General features: G+C 47.7%; 1 protein-coding gene across 12 annotated transcripts in view; it reads left to right on the top strand.

Moving 5' to 3' along the window:
* The window catches only part of ATG13 (autophagy related 13), a 46,669-nt gene extending 29,593 nt beyond the window's left edge, over positions 1 to 17,076 (top strand). For 6 of the 12 annotated variants that reach the window (XM_060303251.2, XM_060303249.2, XM_060303248.2 and 3 more), the window contains 12 exons: positions 2,555 to 2,595; positions 3,538 to 3,634; positions 3,938 to 4,036; positions 4,843 to 4,936; positions 7,649 to 7,747; positions 8,501 to 8,611; positions 9,015 to 9,154; positions 10,938 to 11,052; positions 11,602 to 11,679; positions 11,847 to 11,963; positions 12,721 to 12,849; positions 14,671 to 17,076. In XM_060303251.2, the coding sequence (XP_060159234.1) occupies positions 2,555 to 2,595; positions 3,538 to 3,634; positions 3,938 to 4,036; positions 4,843 to 4,936; positions 7,649 to 7,747; positions 8,501 to 8,611; positions 9,015 to 9,154; positions 10,938 to 11,052; positions 11,602 to 11,679; positions 11,847 to 11,963; positions 12,721 to 12,849; positions 14,671 to 14,748 (1,198 nt within the window). In that variant the 3' untranslated portion in view covers positions 14,749 to 17,076. The remainder of the gene's footprint in view (positions 1 to 2,554; positions 2,596 to 3,537; positions 3,635 to 3,937; positions 4,037 to 4,842; positions 4,937 to 7,648; positions 7,748 to 8,500; positions 8,612 to 9,014; positions 9,155 to 10,937; positions 11,053 to 11,601; positions 11,680 to 11,846; positions 11,964 to 12,720; positions 12,850 to 14,670) is intronic. The other 6 variants (XM_060303253.2, XM_060303252.2, XM_030864536.3 and 3 more) reach the window with 6 other exon arrangements.
* The last annotated feature ends 4,032 nt before the right edge of the window (positions 17,077 to 21,108 follow it).

Raw genomic sequence — 21,108 nt, 5'->3', positions numbered from 1 at the left:
CAGTGAAAATTTCATCTGTTGGAAGTGAGGGAGCATGATCATTCCAGGTGGGGTGTACCGCAGATGGCAAGGAACAGAAATGGGGGGCGGAAACGAGCTGTACTCAGATTGTCAAATGGACCAGAGCAGTGGTGAGGAGGATGTGTAGCAAAGTGTGAGAGCAGAGCATGGAAAGTCAAGGGTTCCTAAATCATCCAAGACTCTGTTTCATATTAGTGATGAGCCATGGGTTTTAGCCTTTGGCTTACATTTATTTATAGAGCTGATCTTTATTTTATTTATTTTAATTAAGTTATTTATTTATTTATTTATTTATTTTCCCCTGCCTTGGGTCTTTGTTGCTGCGCACGGGCTTTCTCTAGTTGCAGCGAGCAGGGGCTACCCTTTGTTGCGGTGCACGGGCTTCTCATTGTGGTGGCTTCTCTTGTTGCGGAGCATGGACTCTAGGCGCGTGGGCTTCAGTAGTTGTGGCACACAGGCTCAGGAGTTGTGGCTCACGGGCTCTAGAGTACAGGCTCAGTAGTTGTGGCATATGGGCTTAGTTGCTCTGTGGCATGTGGCATCTTCCCGGACTAGGGCTTGAACCTGTGTCCCCTGCATTGGCAGGTGGATTCTTAACTACTGTGCCACCAGGGAAGTCTCTAGAGCTGATCTTTAGAAGAATTAGTATAGCAGGATGGAAGGACCAAGGATTAGAGACTTAACTAGTTCTGTTGAAATAATCCAGCAACCCTACCTATATTTGTTTTTCCAAGTCTTTAATACATTTTTGTTGTCTTCCCAGGTTTCAGGGTGAGTATTCCATTTGAAAATTATTAGACTTTTATTTAGATATAATAGATTCCTTTCTAACTCTTATTTCCCATTTACCTATGCTAAGTTTCCTTCACTTTGGTTCTTCTGTAAGTAGCCATGTTACACTACTGGTCATCAGCTTAGTTAACTAGGACTCCTGGTCCTTTTCATACCTGTGTTTCAAGTCTTCATTGTATCTCTGGAGTAATACAGTATTTATTGCTCACTGATTGCTTATCTTTTAGGATTGCTTTTTGGATACAAATAGCTGTAGCTTAAACCATAGAGAAGTACGTTATGTCAGAGGTAGATTTAGCTCTTTTTTTCCTTTTTGTACTATTGGTAACAGGTTAACAGTGTAGCCTTAGACCGTTAAACAATAGTCTTGTCTTGGTTTTTTGTTTGTTTGTTTGTTTGTTTTGCTGTACTATCATTTTTCCCCTGATCCTGTAGATCTGACAATTTCACTGTAAAACTACATTGTTATAAAAAATCATTCTGAATTTGTTGTTCATCAAGACTGCATTAAAGTTTTATTGTGTACTATCTGTGAAGAAAACTTTTGCTTAGCACCTGAGTGGCATAAAGAATATAACCAAGAAAAAGTGGAACGTAATCAGATTATTTAAAGCACTGTACCGATATTCAGATGAGTAGTGAGCTGATGGTCAGCTTTTTGTCAGAGGGTACCTAGCAAAATCTCCTTTGGCGACAGTTTATTAACATCATTCGTGTATTACTTTATGGCAGGAGTCAGCAAACTATGGTCAGCAGACCACTTGCTTGTTTTTATTTTTTAATATATATTTTTTAATTTATGTATTTATTTTTCTTTTTTGGCTGTATCGGGTCTTAGTTGTGGCACATGGGATCTTCGTTGAGGCATGCGAGATCTTTCATTGTGACGCACGGGCTCTTCGTTGCGGCGTGTGGACTTCTCTCTAGTTGTGGCATGCAGGTTTCCTCTCTCTAGTTGTGGCGCACAGGCTCCAGAGCGCGTGGGCTCTGTAGTTTGGGGCACACAGGCTGTCTAGTTGAGGCACGTGAGCTTAGAAGTTGTGGCGCACGGGCTTAGTTGCCCCGCGGCATGTGGGATCTTAGTTCCCCAACCAGGTATTGAACCTGCATCCCCTGCATTGGAAGGCAGATTCTTTACCACTGGACCACCAGGGAAGTCCCTTGTTTTTATAAATAAGATTGTCTTACAACATAGCCACTCCATTCGTTTACCTATTATCAATGGTTACTTTTGCAGTATAACAGCAAAGCTGAGTAGTTGCTACAGACTATGTGGCCCACAAGCATAAAATATTTACTAACTGATCCTTTTTTTTTCTTTTAATTAACTAATTAATTTATTTTTGGCTGCGTTGGGTCTTCGTTGCTGTGCGCCAGCTTTCTCTCGTTGTGGTGAGCAGCGTGCTATTCTTCGTTGCAGTGCGCGGGCTTAGTTGCTCCACGGCATGTGGGATCTTCCCAACCAGGGCTCAGAGCCGTGTCCTCTGCATTGGCATGTGGATTCTTAACCACTGTGCCACTAGGGCAGTCCCTATTCTCCTAATTTCTTAACCAGTCCTCTCCATCTACATGCCCATGTCTACAGCTTAATCAAGTGGTAGCAATATTGCACCATTAGGAGAGATGTTCATGCAGATAAGAAAAGAAGGGTTGGTTTTGTTTATTTTGTTTCTCGGTGTTTGGTATGTAGGCCCTTAGAATAAAGAATCAGGTAACATTTTTTTTTCTTGCTTCCCTACAGAATATATTTTGGGGAAGTTCAGCTGAATGGCTTAGGAGAAGGTATGTATCAAGGTTGAAAAACATTCGTAGTATTGTTAAGAACTCTCCTGACTTCAGAGATATGCTTGGATGCTGCCTGTAATAATACATAGCTTGTGATTTTAGTATGAGTGATACAAGTAAGGAAAAGACAGGTAGGTGGTCCAAAGAGCCACCAGGGAATGAGTGAATAATTTTCCCAAAAGTTCCAGTAACTCAGTATTCTTTCTTACTCTTTATACCAGCGGTCCCCAACCTTTTGGCACCAGGGACCGGTTTTGTGGAAGACAATTTTTCCACGGAAATGGGTGTGATACTAGTGATGGGGAGTGGCAGATGAAGCTTCAGTCGCTTGCCCGCCACTCACCTCCTGCTCTGTGGCCCGGTCTCCTAGGGGTTGGGGACCCCTGCTTTATACGACTGTCTGTTTTCCTAATTTTCTACAATGAGCATGTTAAATGTCCCTGATGAGCATCAACAATTTTGAAAATTGGAAATGAAACCAAGAACACCAGGAAAACTTTGTTGTAACACTCTGACTCTTTTCTATATTTAGTTCTGGGGTGGCAACTTGGGTGGGAGTGCATTTACTTCATAAATTGAGGTGTTTATGTGAGAAACTCCCTGTGCCCCTTTGCTGTCTTAGTAGCACATCTGGACAGGGTTGGTTAGGACTTGTTCAAGCTTTAGGACTAATCATCATTTTACCTCTTTGAAGGTAGTTTTATCTGGAAATAGAATGCTGTTTCCCCTGGCAATATTAGGTCAATATAGAATAAATTGGAAAATATATATATATATATACACACATACACGTATGTATGAAATTGAGGCTGCTGCACTCAGGGTGCTAAGTGGGTAATGCCAGAGATTGTACAGCAGGCTAAGTGGTTCAGGGAAAGACAGACTGTGGGTACTGTAAGTATTCTCTGGAAAAACCTACTTATTTATCTCTTTTCCTAGGTTTCCAGACAGTTCGTGTTGGGACAGTGGGTACCCCTGTGGGCACCATCACTCTTTCTTGTGCTTACAGAATTAACTTGGCATTCATGTCCACCAGGTGAGGAAAGAGCTTTGGAATCCAATAGAACTCTTCTAAAGATATTAAAGTTGTTTTCCTCCAAACCTTGTGGCTGAGCCTACAATTCAGCTTCTCCATTGCTGAATTGAGAACTCTTCTTCCAGATTGGAGAATCTGAGTGTCCCAGAGCCAATGTAAAATTTGTGGTTTATATTTAGGGATGTAGTAGTTCAGGCTCTGTGGTTCCTGCCAATAGATAAGAGGCGAGGGGCTCTCTGAGGACTTCAGGGGGACTTGACAAGGCATTCTAACAAATACGGCAATCTGTTTACTGCATTACAGGCACTTTGAGAGGACCCCACCTATCATGGGGATTATTATTGATCACTTTGTGGACCGTCCCTATCCCAGCTCCTCGCCCATGCATCCCTGCAATTACAGGTGAGGAATGTGAAAAACACTTTCCCAAACTGCAGCTAGGCAGAAGCATCCATCTTGCACAGGTCCATAGAGCACCTTTATCAGCACTCACTGATAGGCAGGGGGCACTGATGGAGACGCCATGTGGAGAGAAGCGGAGTGGCCAGCTTTCATTCTTGCTGCTGCCTATAAGGTATACCAAGACTCAGGGTGGACCAGGTCTCAGGAAATTCTTGCATAGTTTGGATCTGGATAGTAGTGATTTGACTTTTGATTTGATTTTACTTCGAGACTGTGAGAGTGGCAGTAATTTGTAGAATGTCCTTTGCAAATTAAATGGTTTTCAGGTCACCATTGGCTGGCACAATGCAGTTTTATACATCAGAATCAAATATCTCCAGACCTAGATCCCAGATAACAGAATTTTCTAGAGATTGGAATAGATTTGTATCAGGAGAGATACTGCCTTTCTGTAAAGGACTCATGAAGTTGGATCGGTTTTGTCTTTGGAGTCTAGACTTTTGTTTCACTGCATTCTCTATTGCTGATAATTCTTGGTCACAACACTGGCCAGGCTTAAGAAAATCCTCTCAAATGATATTTCAGGTAAAATGTTTGGATTAAAAAAAAAGCCATTGTCAACCTCTAGATGCTGCTTTCTGGAAATGTTTGAAATTATCAAGGATTCAACATACCTCTCTTGCCATTAGGAACTCTGCCTGAAACAGTTCATGTCACAACTTGCATCCGTATCTAACCTCTCTTTGTATCCTTTCTGAAATTGACTGCCGTCAGTCAGTTCATGATTTCTTTTCCACTCACCATAGAACCGCTGGTGAGGACACTGGAGTAACATATCCTTCTGTGGAAGATTCTCAAGAAGTGTGTACCACCTCTTTTTCCACCTCCCCTCCATCCCAGGTAGGGGGAAACAGGATCTGGGGTGGCAGTAGTTATTTGGTACATATATGGGCCTTTTGAAATGGTGTCAAAATTTAGATACAATCTCTTGGTGGTGATGGTGATTATTTCAAGGAGGTTATTTTGAGGGGTGAAGGAGAGCCTTCTTATCCAGCTGGTAATATTGCAGTGTTTCTAGTCTGTAATCATTCTTAACCTGCAAGATTACATGTAACCTTTACCTTCCTGGGACATCTGAAAATTCCCTAGAAAATCAGTCACAGAAAATCAGAAATGTGTTCTGGTACCAGAGAGGTACTCTAACCTACACTTGTTAATTTGGTAGCTACTTCTTTGAAGTGGTAAATATGGTTCCTCATAATGGAAGGAGCACAAAAGGAGCCAATGATAATTTAGCATAAAATGCCAGTAAGACACCAGCTGTGCAGTTTTTCTTAATAGTTACACAGATATCTGCCTATCTGCATTCCCTCTCTGAACATTTTTAACCATTAACTTTTCCACTCGAGTCCATCTTCAGTGTCAAATCCAGTTTCAATAAACACAGTGTCCAAACAATGTGAGAACTTCTCACAAAGAAGTGTTGTATGATGTATGTGGTACTGAGACTGCTTCAGATAAGGAATCATTTTTGCCAGCTGGCTGAATTTCAGAATTTCAGGGGCACATTTCTTCCCTTCCACCCCAAGTCTTCATCTTCTATCCATTGCCTGCCCATCATCTCTATTATTTCCCTCTCTTTGCTTTCATATTAGATGGTTCTAGACATCAGTCTGTTCTACTTTCCTTGAAATTAGCCCAGATTATCCCTTTTCACCATCTGACTTGGGGGACCCAACAAATTAAGTAGCTATCCATACATTTTTATTTTCTATGTTTTCTTAATTAAGAAAAAATTTTAATTTATTATATCCTGGGTTGTTAGGTATTGGATTAAAATTATAGTTCTAATTTGTTTTAAAAGCAGAAGTTAAAAAAAAAAAAAGCAGAAGTTAAGCACAAAAGCTAACTGGTGTGTGAAGCACTTTACAAAATCCATGGATCACTATTATTTCTGTTGTCCCAGTTTAGAGTTAAAGAGATTCTTGTTGTAAAGTTACCTAGACAGTTTGGTTTGGGGGTGTGGAAATGGTTTTTTCCCTCCACCTATTAGTATATGTAGGCATGGATGTCACCATTGCTCTGGGAGGGGGTAGCTTCTGGTATGCTTGCTGACATGGAACAATCCTGACCAAAAAAGGGGGGGAGAGCCGACTTTCTTACTAGTGCACATTAGTGAGTAGATTGTTTTTTAAGATCATCAGAATGTGAATATGTCATTTAATGTTCATTAAACAGTTTTGTTTTACACGTCATAAATTCATAAACAGTATATAAACTTGGGAGATATGAGGCATGGTGAGTCTGGGCCTTAACAAATCAGTTTGTCTTTTTCTCTGATACAGTGGAAATTCGAGCTGACCCCAAAAGTAAAGGGAAGTTAAGTAGTTTCTGTACCTGATGTTTGCAAAAAAGTTTGTTAACCTGCGTAAGGAGAGTCTGTATTTTTCATGGTATCAGTTGTGTCTTCTTACAGTTTAAAAGTAGATCACGTCAAGATCTCATCAATACTGAGCACCCCATGGGTGAGCCTTGTCACTTCTCCCTGAGTACCTGTAATCAAGACTGGTACAGTTTGGTGCAGAAATACTCATTTAGAACCTTGATGGTAGAACAGAGAGAGAAAAATCATATGCCATCTGGTCTCCTTGTTCCTGTAAATATTGAAATAGTTTCTTCCTTGGTTTAACCTAGGGAATTGCATAATTGTTCAACAACTTCTATTTGAGCTTTTGCTAGAATCCAGTGAATACATGTTAATGAGCTGGGTTCCCCCCCGCCCAACAAAATAAGGATCATTGTGTCATTTGGGCACAGAGTTGAGTCAAGAAATAGTTGTGACCCTGAACCTGCTACTGTGACTTAAGGTCCTACCTCCATTTCTAGGCATTAATTAGCTAATTGGTGAGACTTAAAGATGGAACAGCAAGACCCAAAACAATCATCATACCCATAATTAGCTTTGAAATCATGAGTTTTGAAAATGCCCTAGCTTTTACTCCATGAAGTTCTCCTACACCGTCAGGGACTGTAAGAGCGTGCACACACACACCCTGATGCCTACACCTGCACACCCCAACTCATCTTCCCTGAGGTTATGTAGGAAAGTTTGCAGCTGGGTATCTGAGCATTTTAAAGTTCCAGCCAACAAACGTCAACTGTTTAAACCTGAGCCCGCAGATCCTGAGTCCCCAGAAAAAGGCTTTCAGTCTAACATCTTAACCTCAGTGTCCTCATTCCTGCTTAGCACAACTTGTGTCTGTTCTCAGGACCTTCCTATTGGAAGCTGTTCTCTAACTTCCACCCTCTTTTGACTAAAGACAGACTAATGCTTGGTTCAGATTTCGCCAAGTCATAGCAGCTCAACTCAGCTTTGTTTTCCACCTGCTCATCAGGGAGAGCACCAGGGATAAACATCTCTTCTTCACATCCTTCCAAGCGGTCCTTTTCCAAAGGCAGTCATGCAGCTCTCTCCCTGCTTCCCTCCTGACTTCATTGTACATTTCAGCCTCTATTGCAACTGCCCTTTCCAGAGTTTTTTCACTTCTTTCTCAAGTCCCTTTTCTTTTTTCTTCTCTTGTTTCTCCTGTCTCTGTGTGTATCTGTGCACAGTGTGTGTTTACTGTCACAAAGGCACATTTTCAGACCCCTACTCCTGTGGTGACGGACACTCTGAGGGTCCCCATGGCAGGACTGGCCTTTTCCCATCAAGTGAGTCCATACTGGGAAGAAGGGGGTATATATAATCAGACGGTATCTTTTTATTTAAAAACTGTAAAGTACAAGGTATAGCTATTTAAATATCCCCAAGTTTTCTATGGGTTATTTTGAGGCATGGTAATTGATTTTTAACAGTATACAGCCATAGCACAGCAGCCCAAAATAGGATTTGTCATTTGCCCCTCCTCCTACCATTGATGTGAAAAATACATGGAGTTGCTTATATCTTTTTTTCCAAATAAACCATCCAAGAATGGTTTTCTTTCTTTTTCAGTATAAATAGGAACCCTCCCAAACCCAGTGGTGATGGAGGGTGTGATTAGAGAAGACTGCTTCTGTTTCAAAGGGACCTCAAGGTCAAAGGAGAAAATAGAATGACTTGGGAAAAACCGATGACTTTGGCTCCGAGTTCTGCCCAGGCTTGTGCTCTACAGATCTACTGGGGTGGAAACTGAAACAGTTAGCTGAGCCCCTGGGAAAAGGGGACGCAGGGAACTCATTTGAGGCTTTTGGAAGGCACAGAGCTGGGAATCTCAATCCCACTGCAAACAAGTCTGCTTTCTTATTTACAGAGTAATGGCCTGGTCTGTCTTTAACCCTTACATCAGGCCCCCCGCACCATGAGGATGTGGGCTGGGATCCATTCCTTACCTCTCTGCCGATCTCGATCATTAGTCATACTCTAGGATTGCCTATTTTTTCCTCCTCCTTTCCTCTGCCCTTCTTTGTTTTTCTCTTGCTTAGCTCTCAAGCTCTCGCCTTTCCTGTCAGCCTGCTGCCCTGGGCGTTGGATCAGCTGACCTGGGTTGTCCAGCAGTGTTTGCTGCCGGCTTAAACACCACACACCCTTACCAGGTATCTTTAAAGATGGGGAGGACACTAGGGGTTCCTATGCTGCCTCCCCTGTCCTGACACATTTGAAGGGCCTCTTGAGACACCAGTGTTCAAAGCTCTTCTGTAGCTTTGGAGGACTAAGATGATTCTGAGCGGGGACCTTTTAGACTTCAAAGAAGGAAAGAAGAGTTTCCCAAGTGTTTTCTCCCTGTCTTTCCCTCTGTAGTCATTTCCATGCATGTCTTCCATTAACTGAGCCCCAGAGAGGATAAAGATTTCCAAGTTTTCCTGCCCACTTGGTGGCAGCATTGGTGATGGAAAAGCTGGAAAGCAGATGCTAGGCCTACCATCATGCTAGGCCGTGAGTTTCCCCTTCTACCTGACACGGCCATGATTCGCTGTATTTTTCCATTTTTCCCCAAAGCTAATGGTTCCCGGGAAGGAAGGTGGGGTACCCCTTGCTCCCAACCAGCCTGCCCACGGTGCCCAGGCTGGTGACCAGGAGAGACTGACAACCTACACCCCTTCTGATGGGGCCCACTGTGCTGCCACACCTTCCAGCAGGTGAGTTCACATCTTGGCTCTGCTGCTCTTCGGACCAGCCAGGGACCTGTCCTCCCTGATACATGTGCTTATTTGGTATCAGTAAAGAGTAGCTTTCAGCATTGGCTCAGGCTTGGCCTTTGAGGGGAAAATGTGGAATCCTTAAAATTCTCAATAAGAATCGTACTTTGCAGCTGATATGTGAGGAAGCTCTCCCTGGGCACTGCTGCTAACAGCAAGCATCGGGCTTGGTGCTTCTCACCCTCATCCAGTGAAGGTGTTTTTCAGATGTTTCTCTCTTACCCCAGGATTGATTCCCTTGGCATCCTCAGTGTTTTCTGAGACCAGAACAGGGCGTCGTTAACCATAACCCTGACATCGGGAGTCACAGTGTGTCTGTGGTGGTAGTTAGGATTGATCTTCTTTTTCTACTATGTTAATGCCTCATGGAGATCCTTTAGAAACAACTATTTTCCCTCACTAAAATTAAAAAAGAAAAAAAATCTTTTCTGATTGCAGAAGTGATACAGTCTGTAAAATTCAAAATTTGAAGACATTGATTAGGTGGAGATAAAAGTCCTCATAATCCCACCCTGCAAAAATCACCACGGTTACCTCCTTTTAAAAGACGAGAGGATCTCAGAAGGGTTAAGCAATTTGCCTAAGAGAGCACTTAGCTCACAAAATGGCCAGACACAAGCCTAGCTCCTTGGATTGGGAAGCTGGGCCTGTCTTTACCTGCCCTTCCCTCCCTTAACTGGAAGGCCTCAGAGATAATGACGTTGATTGCCCCACCACATCTTAAACGAACTTTCAGATAATAGAAATTCCTGGGTTTTTTTTTTCCATTCCCACAGTGGAGATGGAGGAGGAGGAGATTGTTTGGGAAGGAAAAGTAATTACTTTCATTCCTGGCTCCCCAAACATCCATCCTCTTATCCCTCCTCCTGTCAGAGAATCAAAGGAGAATCCTCTTGGTCATTTTACACTCTCGTTTTCTGAGCCTTGATTCCTGGGGTATGACTGGGAGTAACTTAAGACAGAGGACCCTGTGTAGGGGGTTCTTAAATGCTGATCCTCCCTGCTGGCTGGAGTCTAGAGGCCACGTGGACTGCATAGTGTTCCCCATCTTGAGCCCCTGCTTTGAGGCTTTCCCATCCCCTGCTGCTTGAAGGGCTATGACTACTAGTCTGGCAGCGACAGTATGGGCCCCTGTTTCTGCTGCCCAGAGTCCCCCATCTTCCAGGACTCAGCCTCGGTCTAGAGGGAGGGAGTGGGAGCAGCCAAATTGAACGTGTCACTGGAACATCTGCTGAACAGAGGGATGCCTGGGGGCAGAGAGAAGGGAGGAAACATGGTGTGGAGCTTTAGATAGCAAAACAAAACAGGACAGGAAAAATCTGAAATCTTGAGGCTGGCTTTGTAATTAGATTAATATTAAAATTAGCTGCTATGAGAGCCGCTTGCCTATATGTATGATTGCTAGATGCACGGTGATTGATGCTTAGCATTGGTATTACAGATTAAATTTTATGTAAGCTCTACACAGTTGTAACACCAAGTTTCAATTAACATATGCATAATTTTTAGCTTTTCCAGGAAATGCAGTCCTCTGCTCTTAATTCAAAAGGGAGGGTGACAGTGGCAGCTGCCAGACCTCATATTGCCATTTCCCACATGTGTGAGCTGGTGGGGGGCAACTCCTGCCCTAGGCTGCAGCCTCACAAGTTGGTGGATTTATGGGGAACCAAGTAGGCTCTGCTATGGTTTGAGAATGAGAACCAACATTACCTTTCTCCTCCAGTGAGGATACTGAAACTGTGTCAAACAGCAGTGAGGGACGGGCCTCCCCCCATGATGTCTTGGAGACCATCTTTGTCCGGAAAGTGGGGGCTTTTGTCAACAAACCCATCAACCAGGTGATTTTTCTGTCCCTGCAACTCTGAGAATGTGTGAGCCCTTAGAGTGAGGTCTTACCTGGGATCTGTGGAACCACTGAAATCGCATGCGAAATTGTGTGTGTGTGTGAATTTTTTGTGAAGAGAGTTAATAACCTGTGACATCCCTCCAGAAAAGTTAACTATTGTTCTGTGATCACATAGGAGAGGAGACCACGCCATTAGGTACAGACACGTTACACTGAAGTGTCATTGCCTCAGCCTAACTTGAAATAGGAAGTTCCTCTTCAGCTCTGCCAGTGAAAAGCAGTTGTCACTGAATTACTGTGGGTCCAGCTTCCAAAGCTGAACTCCCAGGGTCCTGGGGAGCCCTCACCCCTGTTGATGCTGTGGGCACGCAGTGGGAGGCACGGGAGGTTGGAGAGGTCTCCGACAAGACAGGAACCTGAGGGATGGCATCGTCAACTGAGGTGTGCAAACGTGCTGGACCCCCAGGCTTCTGGTGGGCTCTGAGGAAGCAGGCAAACTGGGGGAAGGGGGACACTAATACTTTCTCCCATGTCTCTTCAGGTGACCCTGACCAGTTTGGACATACCCTTTGCCATGTTTGCTGCCAAGAATTTGGAACTGGAAGATGTGGATCCCATGGTGAGTCCACCATTGACTGAAGTTTGCAGTGAGATGGTGCCGTAGTCGTCGTCCTTCCTGGGCGAGTCATTCACTATTCCTCCACAGACCATTAGCCGTGCTCCTTGGCTTTTGGTTTACAGCCAGTGCCCAGAACCAGCCCCTACCTCTGCCTTATTCTGAAACAGGTGAATCCTCCAGATTCCCCAGAGACTACATCTCCTCTTCAGGGCAGCCTGCACTCTGATGGCTCCAGTGGGGGCAGCAGTGGCAATACCCAGGACGACTTTGTCATGATCGACTTCGTAAGTTGCCGTCATCTTCCTTGACCTTTGCTGCTTCGGGGGCAATAAACCTGGAAGCATCCGTTGCACTTGAATAGGACTTCAGGGATCAGATGGGTCGGTATAGGCAGAGGGAATGGGTGCTGGCTGTGCATCTTATGTGGGGAACCTGCCCTTACACCCTGCTTGGGGAGGCATTTGAAGGCCCATCGCAGTAAGGCATTTTGTGCCATGTCTTTGATTGAAATTCAACTTGAAATGGGATTTTCCAGTGGTAACTGCATAGGTCCTATTCATGAATGGATAGCCCCCAGCCCTTTTTTTAAATGTTTTAATTTTTGGCCGCATCGGGTCTTAGTTGTGGCACGCGGGATGTTTCGTTGCAGCACGCGGGCTTCTCTCTAGTTGTGGCGTGGGCTTAGCTGCCCCGTGGCATGTGGGATCTTAGTTCCCCGACCGGAGATCAAACCCGCATCCCCTGCATTGGAAGGCAGATTCTTAACCACTGGACTACCAGGGAAGTCCCTGGATAGCCCTTTTCCAAGGAGAGGAGTGTGAAGGAAGGGGACAAAAACCTAACCAGGGGAGAGGGATGTCATCACCAGGCTTAATTCAGCTGCCCAGAAGAGAAAGGTGTAAAGATTTCTCTAAGATAAGCCTGGAGGAGCCTTTTCTTTGCTAATTACTGGAAGGAAAGAGGGTTGTTGATAGCTTACCCCCTCTGATTTTCCTCTGTGGTCCAAGGCAAGCTAAACTTGAGTCTGTCTTGTTTTTTAAGAAACCAGCTTTTTCTAAAGACGACATTCTTCCGATGGACTTGGGGACCTTCTATCGTGAATTTCAGAACCCGCCTCAGCTGAGCAGCCTCTCCATAGATATCGGGGCACAGTCCATGGCTGAGGACTTGGTATGGAAACCCCTTCCCCCACCCCACCTCATCCTCTGGCCTCCTTTCCTCCTTCGATGGTCATTCCTGCTCCACAGGCCTGGAAATTTCTTCCTGTTACTCCTCCACGCCCACACCTCCCATCTTCCCTGTAACAGGACGGAGACTTTTAGACCATTACCTTCCTGGAATCACACTTGAGATTTGCATTGTGCCTGGCGGTCATTATCTCAGATTTGCTTGCGCTCATTTCCTCCTTTTCTCGGCACTCTTGTCACGGCATTTCTCACACACGCCCGTTGTTGGTGCCTGATGTCTTCTGCTTGCTGACGCCACTAAGCCAGGCTGCTCCAACAGCTCTTGCCTTCTGCTGTTAAGGTTGCCAGGCAGATGACAATGGTACAGGGCAGAAGAAACAGAAGGTCCCCAGCATTGGTGTTCTTGCCCTTTCCTCGGAGAGCTCATTCCCTGGTTCTCGTGTTCAGCCAGATGTCCTGATACTGACTGTAATGACCACATCTCCGCTTAGGGTGTTTCCTATTTCCTGTCTCTGAAGGGCAGAGGAGTGCCCTGCACAGCCGCAAACTCAGGGTGCCCCATGCCACAAGATGTCAGGGTCCCTCTGCTTGAGGTGGGTATATCACCTCATGTGTCGAAATCAGAGGAATGGCTCTAGGAATAGGAATCTAGGTTTAGCTGCCCTTGATTTGCTTTAATCAGGAAAGCATGCTCAGTAATAATAATACAGCAATAATGTCATTATTATTAACATTTATTGAAGCTTTCTAGGTGCCAAGCATTTTTTAAGTGCTTTACATGAATCTTCAATGACCCTAAGAGGTAGGTTTTCTTATCATCCCAGTATACAGATGAGAAAAACGACACTGGGAGCAGATAACTTGCTGGTGGTTACACTGAGCTGGCAAAACAAGCTTTGACCCCTAAGAGTCTGGCTTCTGATTTTAGGCTTTTAACCATTGGCTCCCTGGCCTCTCATTTGAAGTTTGCCTGGAAGGAACCGGAGTCCAAAGGCTCAACGTGAGGCTGCAGCCAGTGCTGGCTGGTTGCCCCAGCCTCCCAAACCCGCCCGGGCACCTGGCCTGTCTGGGCTGCCTTGTAAGTCCTGTGGCACCAAGTATCTCGTGCCTGTCAGGAAGTCTTCTGTGATGGCTGAACTCTTCAAATGCAAATTCAGCAGTGGAGACAGACCACCTGATCAGGACCAAATTTTAATTAATGGTTGATACCTGAGGGCAGTTAAACTTAACTCCTCATGGTTCTGTTTTTTTGTTTTCATTGTTCTCTCTCAACCCCATCTAACCCATCCCCTTCTCAGCTGATGTAAAGATGCAGATTCCTAGGCCTCACTGTAGACCTGCCGGGTCAGAATCTCTTGGGAGTATGGCTGGGACTGCCTTGTTCATGTGCCCCCAGGGGATTCTGATGCCTGCCCAGCGCAGGCCGTGAAAAATCATTTGTACACGTTCTGAATTTGTAGGGCTCTAAACCTACTGTGTTATTCTAATGTCAGTCTCATCTGTGCCAAAGATACTTCACGTTGAATTTCTCTGTGTCATCCCGTTGTTGGCATGGTCCTTTTCCATCTCATTATGTGTGTGGCCGGCTTAGATTCCCTAGGCTGTTCTGTCCACCTCCCCAGCCCCCACTAACCCCTGCTGGGCAAAGGCCCACTGGCCAGTGCCTGCTCAGTTGCTCCGCACTTTGCTCTCCAACCCAGCACTGCTGAGCCGGACTCTTTGCCGTGCTCCCTTCAGCCCAGGGTGACAGCTGGCTTCAAGGCCCTACCTGAATAAGCAGCTTTTCTCTCCCCTCCCGGTACAGGACTCACTACCAGAGAAGCTGGCTGTGCACGAGAAGAATGTCCGAGAATTTGATGCCTTTGTAGAAACCCTGCAGTAAAAGTTGGTGTCCTCGAGTACCAGCAGCATCCCCTTTTTGTGGTCCCAGGAGACAGAGAGCCTCCCACTCGTCAGCTGCTCCCATCCCTTGTCCCGCTTCAAGCCAGGTGGAGGGGAGGCTGGTTCCCCCATGGGGACCCGGAAGTCCCTGCTCTTGCACTCCTGGAGACTCACGGCAGCAGTGAAGGCCAGTGATAGCATTTGAGAGGACTCACCCTCTGACCTCCCTCTGCAGGGCCCTCTGCTTATACCGCCCTCAGCAGCTGCTTCACAAAGGCTGTCATCCCGCTCCTCCTACCGGCCCCCTGCCCTGGGTTTGCCCAGCAGCTGGCCCCTCGTGTGCCTGCCGTTGCCATCCACCATTCGACATTCCAGCTGGTGGCCCAGAGACTGGTGTGGAGGCAGGAAGAGGAAGGAGACAGTGCTAGGAGGAGGAAGGAAGGAAGCTCTCCTTCAGGGTCTTTCTCTGTTAGTTCTGGTATCTTCTTCCCCTCTCTCTCTCCCTCTCTCTGCCCCGTGCCTGTATTTTTGGCAGTATGGCAGGCTTCCTGCCCAAGGTGATGAGAACCCTAAAGTCAGCCATTCCCACCCTTGAAGGCTGTGCCAGCCCATCCGAGCAGCCCTGGCGGCTGCCTGTGCTCAGCTACATGGAAACAGAAGCCTCCCTCTCTAGGATTCTGTCATTGGAGTCACAGCAAAGGTTCTTCTCTTTCCTCTCCCTTCCCCTGTCATTGCTCCTTGGTTATAGAACCCAGTAAATATTTATTACTTTCAGAGAAATCAGATATTTTGTAGAGGAAACATGTTTGAGGTTAGACGTTTTCACTTGGGGAAGGTTGGAGGGCCTCTTCCTGGGGCAGCGCCTCCTCCTGTAGAGGTTCCTTGGATTTAGGTTGCTGCCCTGAGGATTTCCCTTCCCATGTGTATATGGTGGGATCCAAGAATAGGGCTGGCTGAGGGCAGCAGAACCTCCCAGAACTGCTGCATTTGAACTGACATCACACTCTGCCTTGGACATGTACATATTGCTGGTGAGAACTTTGAATCTCCCAGCTTCCCCAGAGAGACTGACTCTGTTCTGGCAGCCCAGGAAGTCTTGGGTGCGAAATGTGATGACTCCCCAGAGTTGTGGCACGTGTAGTGCCCGAGGGGCGCTGTGGCCCCGGGGAAGGCCAGAGAGGCCCCTCCTCCTGGGGCATTTGTTCCTGATTCTCAGGGCTGGGTAATGGGCCTTTTCCTGCTAGGCCTAGCCACCACGTTTCTTTAACCCCAGGGTCTGTACACTGCCCTGAGGTTTATTAGTTGGATCGGTTCCTTGTTGAGAAACCAAAGCTGGGCATTCAGGTGTTGTTACTTGAGTTAACTCAAGGGCCCAGCCTCACCCACTGACCATCTGTTCCTCCCCGCCTAACTGATAGGCCCAGCCCCGCTTCTCTGGCCCACCTCGGGTATTCATTGGCAGCAGCTGTTCTGCAGCAGAGCAGGTGACCCTCAATTGCTTGTTAGCAAGTGCACGTGGCATTGTTTTCACCTACAAGGCTGATCTCAGGGCTGGGGTCAGCTCTGATGCTGCCTCAGTTGGGCTGAGCCCTGCCCCTGTGCACACATTCTCCAGTGTTTCCAGGGCTTCCCTGGTGGCGCAGTGGTTAAGAATCCGCCTGCCAATGCAGGGGACACGGGTTCGAGCCCTGGTCCGGGAAGATCCCACATGCTGCAGAGCAGCTAAGCCTGTGCGCCACAACTACTGAGTCTGTGCTCAAGGGCCCGCGAGCCACAACTACTGAAGCCCGTGCACCTAGGGTCCGTGCTCTGCAACAAGAGAAGCCACCACAATGAGAAGCCCGTGCACCACAATGAAGAGTAGCCCCCGCTCGCTGCAACTAGAGAAGGCCCGCGCACAACAACGAAGACCCAACACAGCCAAAAATAAATAAATAAATAAATAAATAAATAAATAAAAAAGTGTTTCCAGTAGTGGCATCCAGCTGGCCATCCTGTCTCTGGGCCAGAGCACACCTGTGGCCTGCTAAACCAATCCAGGCTTACCCCCCAGGCCCCAGCACTGAGGCGGGCGAAGGCCCTGGTAAGTTACTGATTGCCCCCCACTCCCCCACCTCATCCCAATATGTCAGCCGCTGCCCTCTTCCAAGGCCAAGCATGGAAAGGCCTGTTAGCCATTTGCCTCTTTGACTCCTAATTGTTGGCCTCTGCAGGCAGCAGCCTCTCTTCAGGACCCCATCAGTGAGAGGCCAGGGAGGCTGAGCCCTGACTTTGAGCTGAGCCTGGGAGGAGCAGAGCAACTGTCAAGGCCGGCCCTTGTCCCTCAGCCCTGTACAATGAAAGGTATGAGCCCTCGACGGACCCACACAGCACCCCCGGGACAGGGCTGGGACCAGTCGTGTCTCCAGGTGGGAGAGCCCCTCCCGCTCCTCCAGCCTACTTTATTTGGAAATATTGAGCTATACTTTAAAATGTATTCAAGGGATTTCCAATAAACTTTTTCTGTACTTCATAGCCTCCTGTCCTGCAAGCTGTCGAAAAACCTAGCCCACTTCCTCCCACCACTGGGCAGCCCCGGGTCACCGACAGGCTCCGTGGAGGGAAGGGCGGTGCCGTGTGAGGCACAGCAAGGTTTCAGAGCCATTCAGGCTGTTTGGAGTCCTGGGGCCTTGGGCTGGTCGGGAATTTTTTTTTTTTTTCCTGGCGGCACTGTGCAGCACATGGGATCTTAGTTCACTGACCAGGGATCAAACCCAGGCCCCTTGCATTGGGAGCACGGAGTCTTAACCACTGGACCACCAGGGAAGTCCCAGGAAACCTCTTAGAGCCTCATTTTCCTTGGCTGTAATGTTTCCATTTCAAGGGTTGTGTGAGAGTATTCAGTGAGATAACATGTATGAAGTAGACGTGCATGTGAGGTACGCCCATAGTAAAATCCTCAGAACTGGTAGGCCGTTATCTTCAGCTCTCTATCCTTCCTACCCAGCACAGCTCACCACTCACCCTGGGCAACAGCCTTTGGCTCAGAGGGAAAGACAAGTGACAGGTCCCTGCCATGTTTCCAGCAGAGGCCAAGCAGGGGGCGGGGGACTCCCCAGACTGCTGGGATATTTGCTGATCTGGTGAGAGGGGTTGTGGCTGAGCAAACCAGACAGAAGGGAAGGGACTGAGTGAAGTAAGCAGAAGTCCAGGTCCCATGCATGTTTGTTTAGCTGCCGTGATCTGACAAACAGCTCCTTCCTCCTATTTCGCCTGCAGTGGCGGGAGGGAGTGGAAGGTAGAGCTGGTGTCCCAGAGGAAGAGGTGGTTCTAGAGACCGGAGACTGACAAACCCAGGCAAGTGCTGTCTTGGTTGCCTCCCACACCCTTCAGGCCAGAAGCCACGCCCCAGGGCAGAAGAGGACTAGTTAGAAATTCTAGATTCAACCCAAACCTGGGGCTGAAAAGAATGGGCCCGCCCACTGCTGCCGCTTTGGGCCCTGGGAGCCCTTGCTTGTTAGTGAACTGCATGTGACGCTGACCATGATACCTGACCACGCATCCAACTCCTGGGTCAGAAATGGTGGAAAGACTGTCGGAGTCCTCACCTTCAGGTGGGGGTCCCCCAAAAGCAAAGTGTTCAATTGCCCCTCATCTGATGGTATCCTACCCCTTTAAGCCATGTCACTACACTCTGCCCCCAGAGACCCACTGTTGCCAAGGCAGGGGTAAACTGGCTTTTGAGTCACTCGGCAGAGGCCCTGCCAGGAGCCCAACCCAAGTAAACAGCTCTCTGTCTCCTGCTCCCCTGTCTTGTCATTTCTTTGGGTCACTGCCCTTCTGTTCTAAATAGTCACCCAGCTTAGAGCTGAGCAGAGCCAGGGAGACAGGCTGCCAGTGCCTTCTGTTTGAGCTACCTGGACGAAGGTCACAGTTGTGCAGGCGGACTGGCTTCCTGGAGCTCAGTGCCCGTGTTTATAACCATTGTCATGATCCTGCAGCTCTGGCCTGGCTTCCCCAGCCCCAACAAGCAATGAGGAGAAAAAAAGAACAGGCCTGCCTGAGGCCATCATAGCCTCCTAATTGCAGTCAGCAGGCAAGCAGCAGACAGCTGGAACTTGACCAGTGTGCCAAGTGGAATTCTGGCCTGCCCTCCCTGTGACAAACCATTTTAGTTTTTCAATTGTAGTGAAATACATGTAACGTAAATTTTACCACATTAACCTTTAAAGCAAAGCAAAACTGCTCGAAAGAGGAAAGCTGGATCTTTCATAGCCTCCACGTGACTAGGTGGCAGGTGGAAACAGCCAAGGCTCTCAGGCTGAGGGGCGGGGTGGGGAGGGCCGGAATGGCTGGGAGATGAGGGTTCCAACCCTGGCGGCTGTACAAGGTTGGGACTATCACTTCATTCCTCTGTGAAATGACCATCATTCTGGTTCCCACTGGGCACTCATTCTGTTATGTAGTGTATACGTTACGGTCGGCCCTCGCATCTGTGGGTTCCACACCCGAGAGTTCCCCCAACCTTGGATAGAAAAATATTTGGAAAAAAAAATTCCAGGAAGTTCCAAAAAGCAAAACTTGAATTTGCTGCATGCTGGCAACTATTTACATGGCATTTACATTGTATTAGGTATTATAAGTAATCTAGAAATGATGTAAAGAGAGGATGTGTGTAGGTTATATTGCAGATACTACACCACTTGATAGAAGGGACTTGAGCATCCTTGGATTTTGGTGTCACGGGGTCGGGTGGCTGGAACCAGTCCCCCACACATAGGGATGACTGTGTGTCTGATCTTCAGAGAAATGAAGCAACAGTCTCGGACGTGGGACCAGTTACATGACAATTACCAGTTAGAGCTGGCTGTGAGTGATGGAACTAGGATTCAAGCCCTGGTCTCACTCTAAAGCTTGTGCTGTGGTCCACCACAGTCTGCTCTGTTTGGGGGAGAGAGGTCCTGGTTTTAGGATATAGCACTTGGTGGCCAGTTGGAATGTATAGGTGCAAAAAGGAAGGGGACTGTTCACACTTCTAAGCCTGGAATATGGTCAGAAAGCTGGCTTCATACCGGCTCACAAGTAAGCAGGATGAGGAAGGGGTCAGATTGACTGGGGAGGGGACTTCCTGAAGCCCCTATCTGCTCTTCTTCCGCAGCCATACCACACCTCCCACCCAGTTATGAGCCTCCACGCCCACTTCCTTATCAGCCAGATGGGCAGTTTTCCATCTCCATTTTTATTGAAGTATAAAAAGTGCAAAGGTGAAATACATGATTGGTGCCAAGGAAGTCATTGTGAATGTGAATACTTGATTCACTGTACAAGTCCCCCCACCCCCAGGTAAAGACCAGTTGGGGGTGGATAGGGGAGAGACCAAATAGACCCACGAGGCTCCCCAGTAAATGGGGCTCTGAGCAACACCTGATACAAAGGAAGGCAGGCAGAAATCAGAAGCCTGGGCCTGGCCTGGAGACACAGGGACTGATAGCAGCCACACCAGGCCTTGGGACTCCTGACATGCTAGTGTCCTGGGAAAAGAGCCCAGTGAGGTCAGGCCCAGGCCACACCCGGCTCGCAGATGAGGCAGGACTGGTCAGTGAGGACCGCCACAGTACAGGCTCTGGCCATGGCTGCAGGAAGGTGGTTCACCAGGAAGGGACAGCTGGAAAGAGGGATATCCATCATCATCAGAGTCCAAGGGGAGGTTGCTAGAACTTACCTGGCAGGGGCCAATCTAATTAGCAAAATCTCCACCCAGCCCCTCCAGGAGTCCAAAACTGGAGGAAGGAGCCACCCCAGATCCTGAGGCACTGAGTCACCCCTGGCCAGAGCAGGGACCGGTGTGACTCCACAACAGACGTGCCTAAGGATCTGTCCAAGTAGGAAGGGAGGGGAGGCAAGGCATGGGGGGTGGAGTGGGCGGGGACTGGTTGTCAGTGGTCTGACCAGACACTAGGAGGCTCTCAGGGGTGAGAGTGGGGTGTCTATTTTGAATGGATGCTGGGACTCAGCCCTGTCATCCAAGCTGCCAGTCCTGGCAGAACCAGGGGGCTAAGACACCCTGGGGGCAGTACCACTTGGGAAAGGCTGACCCAGGATGTGTGGAAGAGAAGGCAGACATAGGACTCCAGGCTGTCATTCGTTAACTGTGTAAATGCCAGAGGCTGAGCCACCAGAGGGGAGGACAGGAACAGGGTGCTTGCAACCAGGCCTTCACCCAGACAGGGAGGAGTCACAGCAGGGCCAGCCCAGGCCAGCTCAGCCTTTCATTCCCCAGCAGTCGGGAAGGGGAGGACCAGCCCCAGCTACCAGCCCAGCCGGCAGTGATTTTGGCATCTCCAGTTGCCAGGGGAAGAGGCAGGAGAAAGCAGATAAGCAA

Source organism: Globicephala melas, chromosome 8 (genome assembly GCF_963455315.2).
Source record: "Globicephala melas chromosome 8, mGloMel1.2, whole genome shotgun sequence".
Taxonomy (NCBI): domain Eukaryota; kingdom Metazoa; phylum Chordata; class Mammalia; order Artiodactyla; family Delphinidae; genus Globicephala; species Globicephala melas.
The sequence above is the reverse complement of the archived record's forward strand: the minus strand, read 5'-3'. Positions and strand labels throughout refer to the sequence as shown.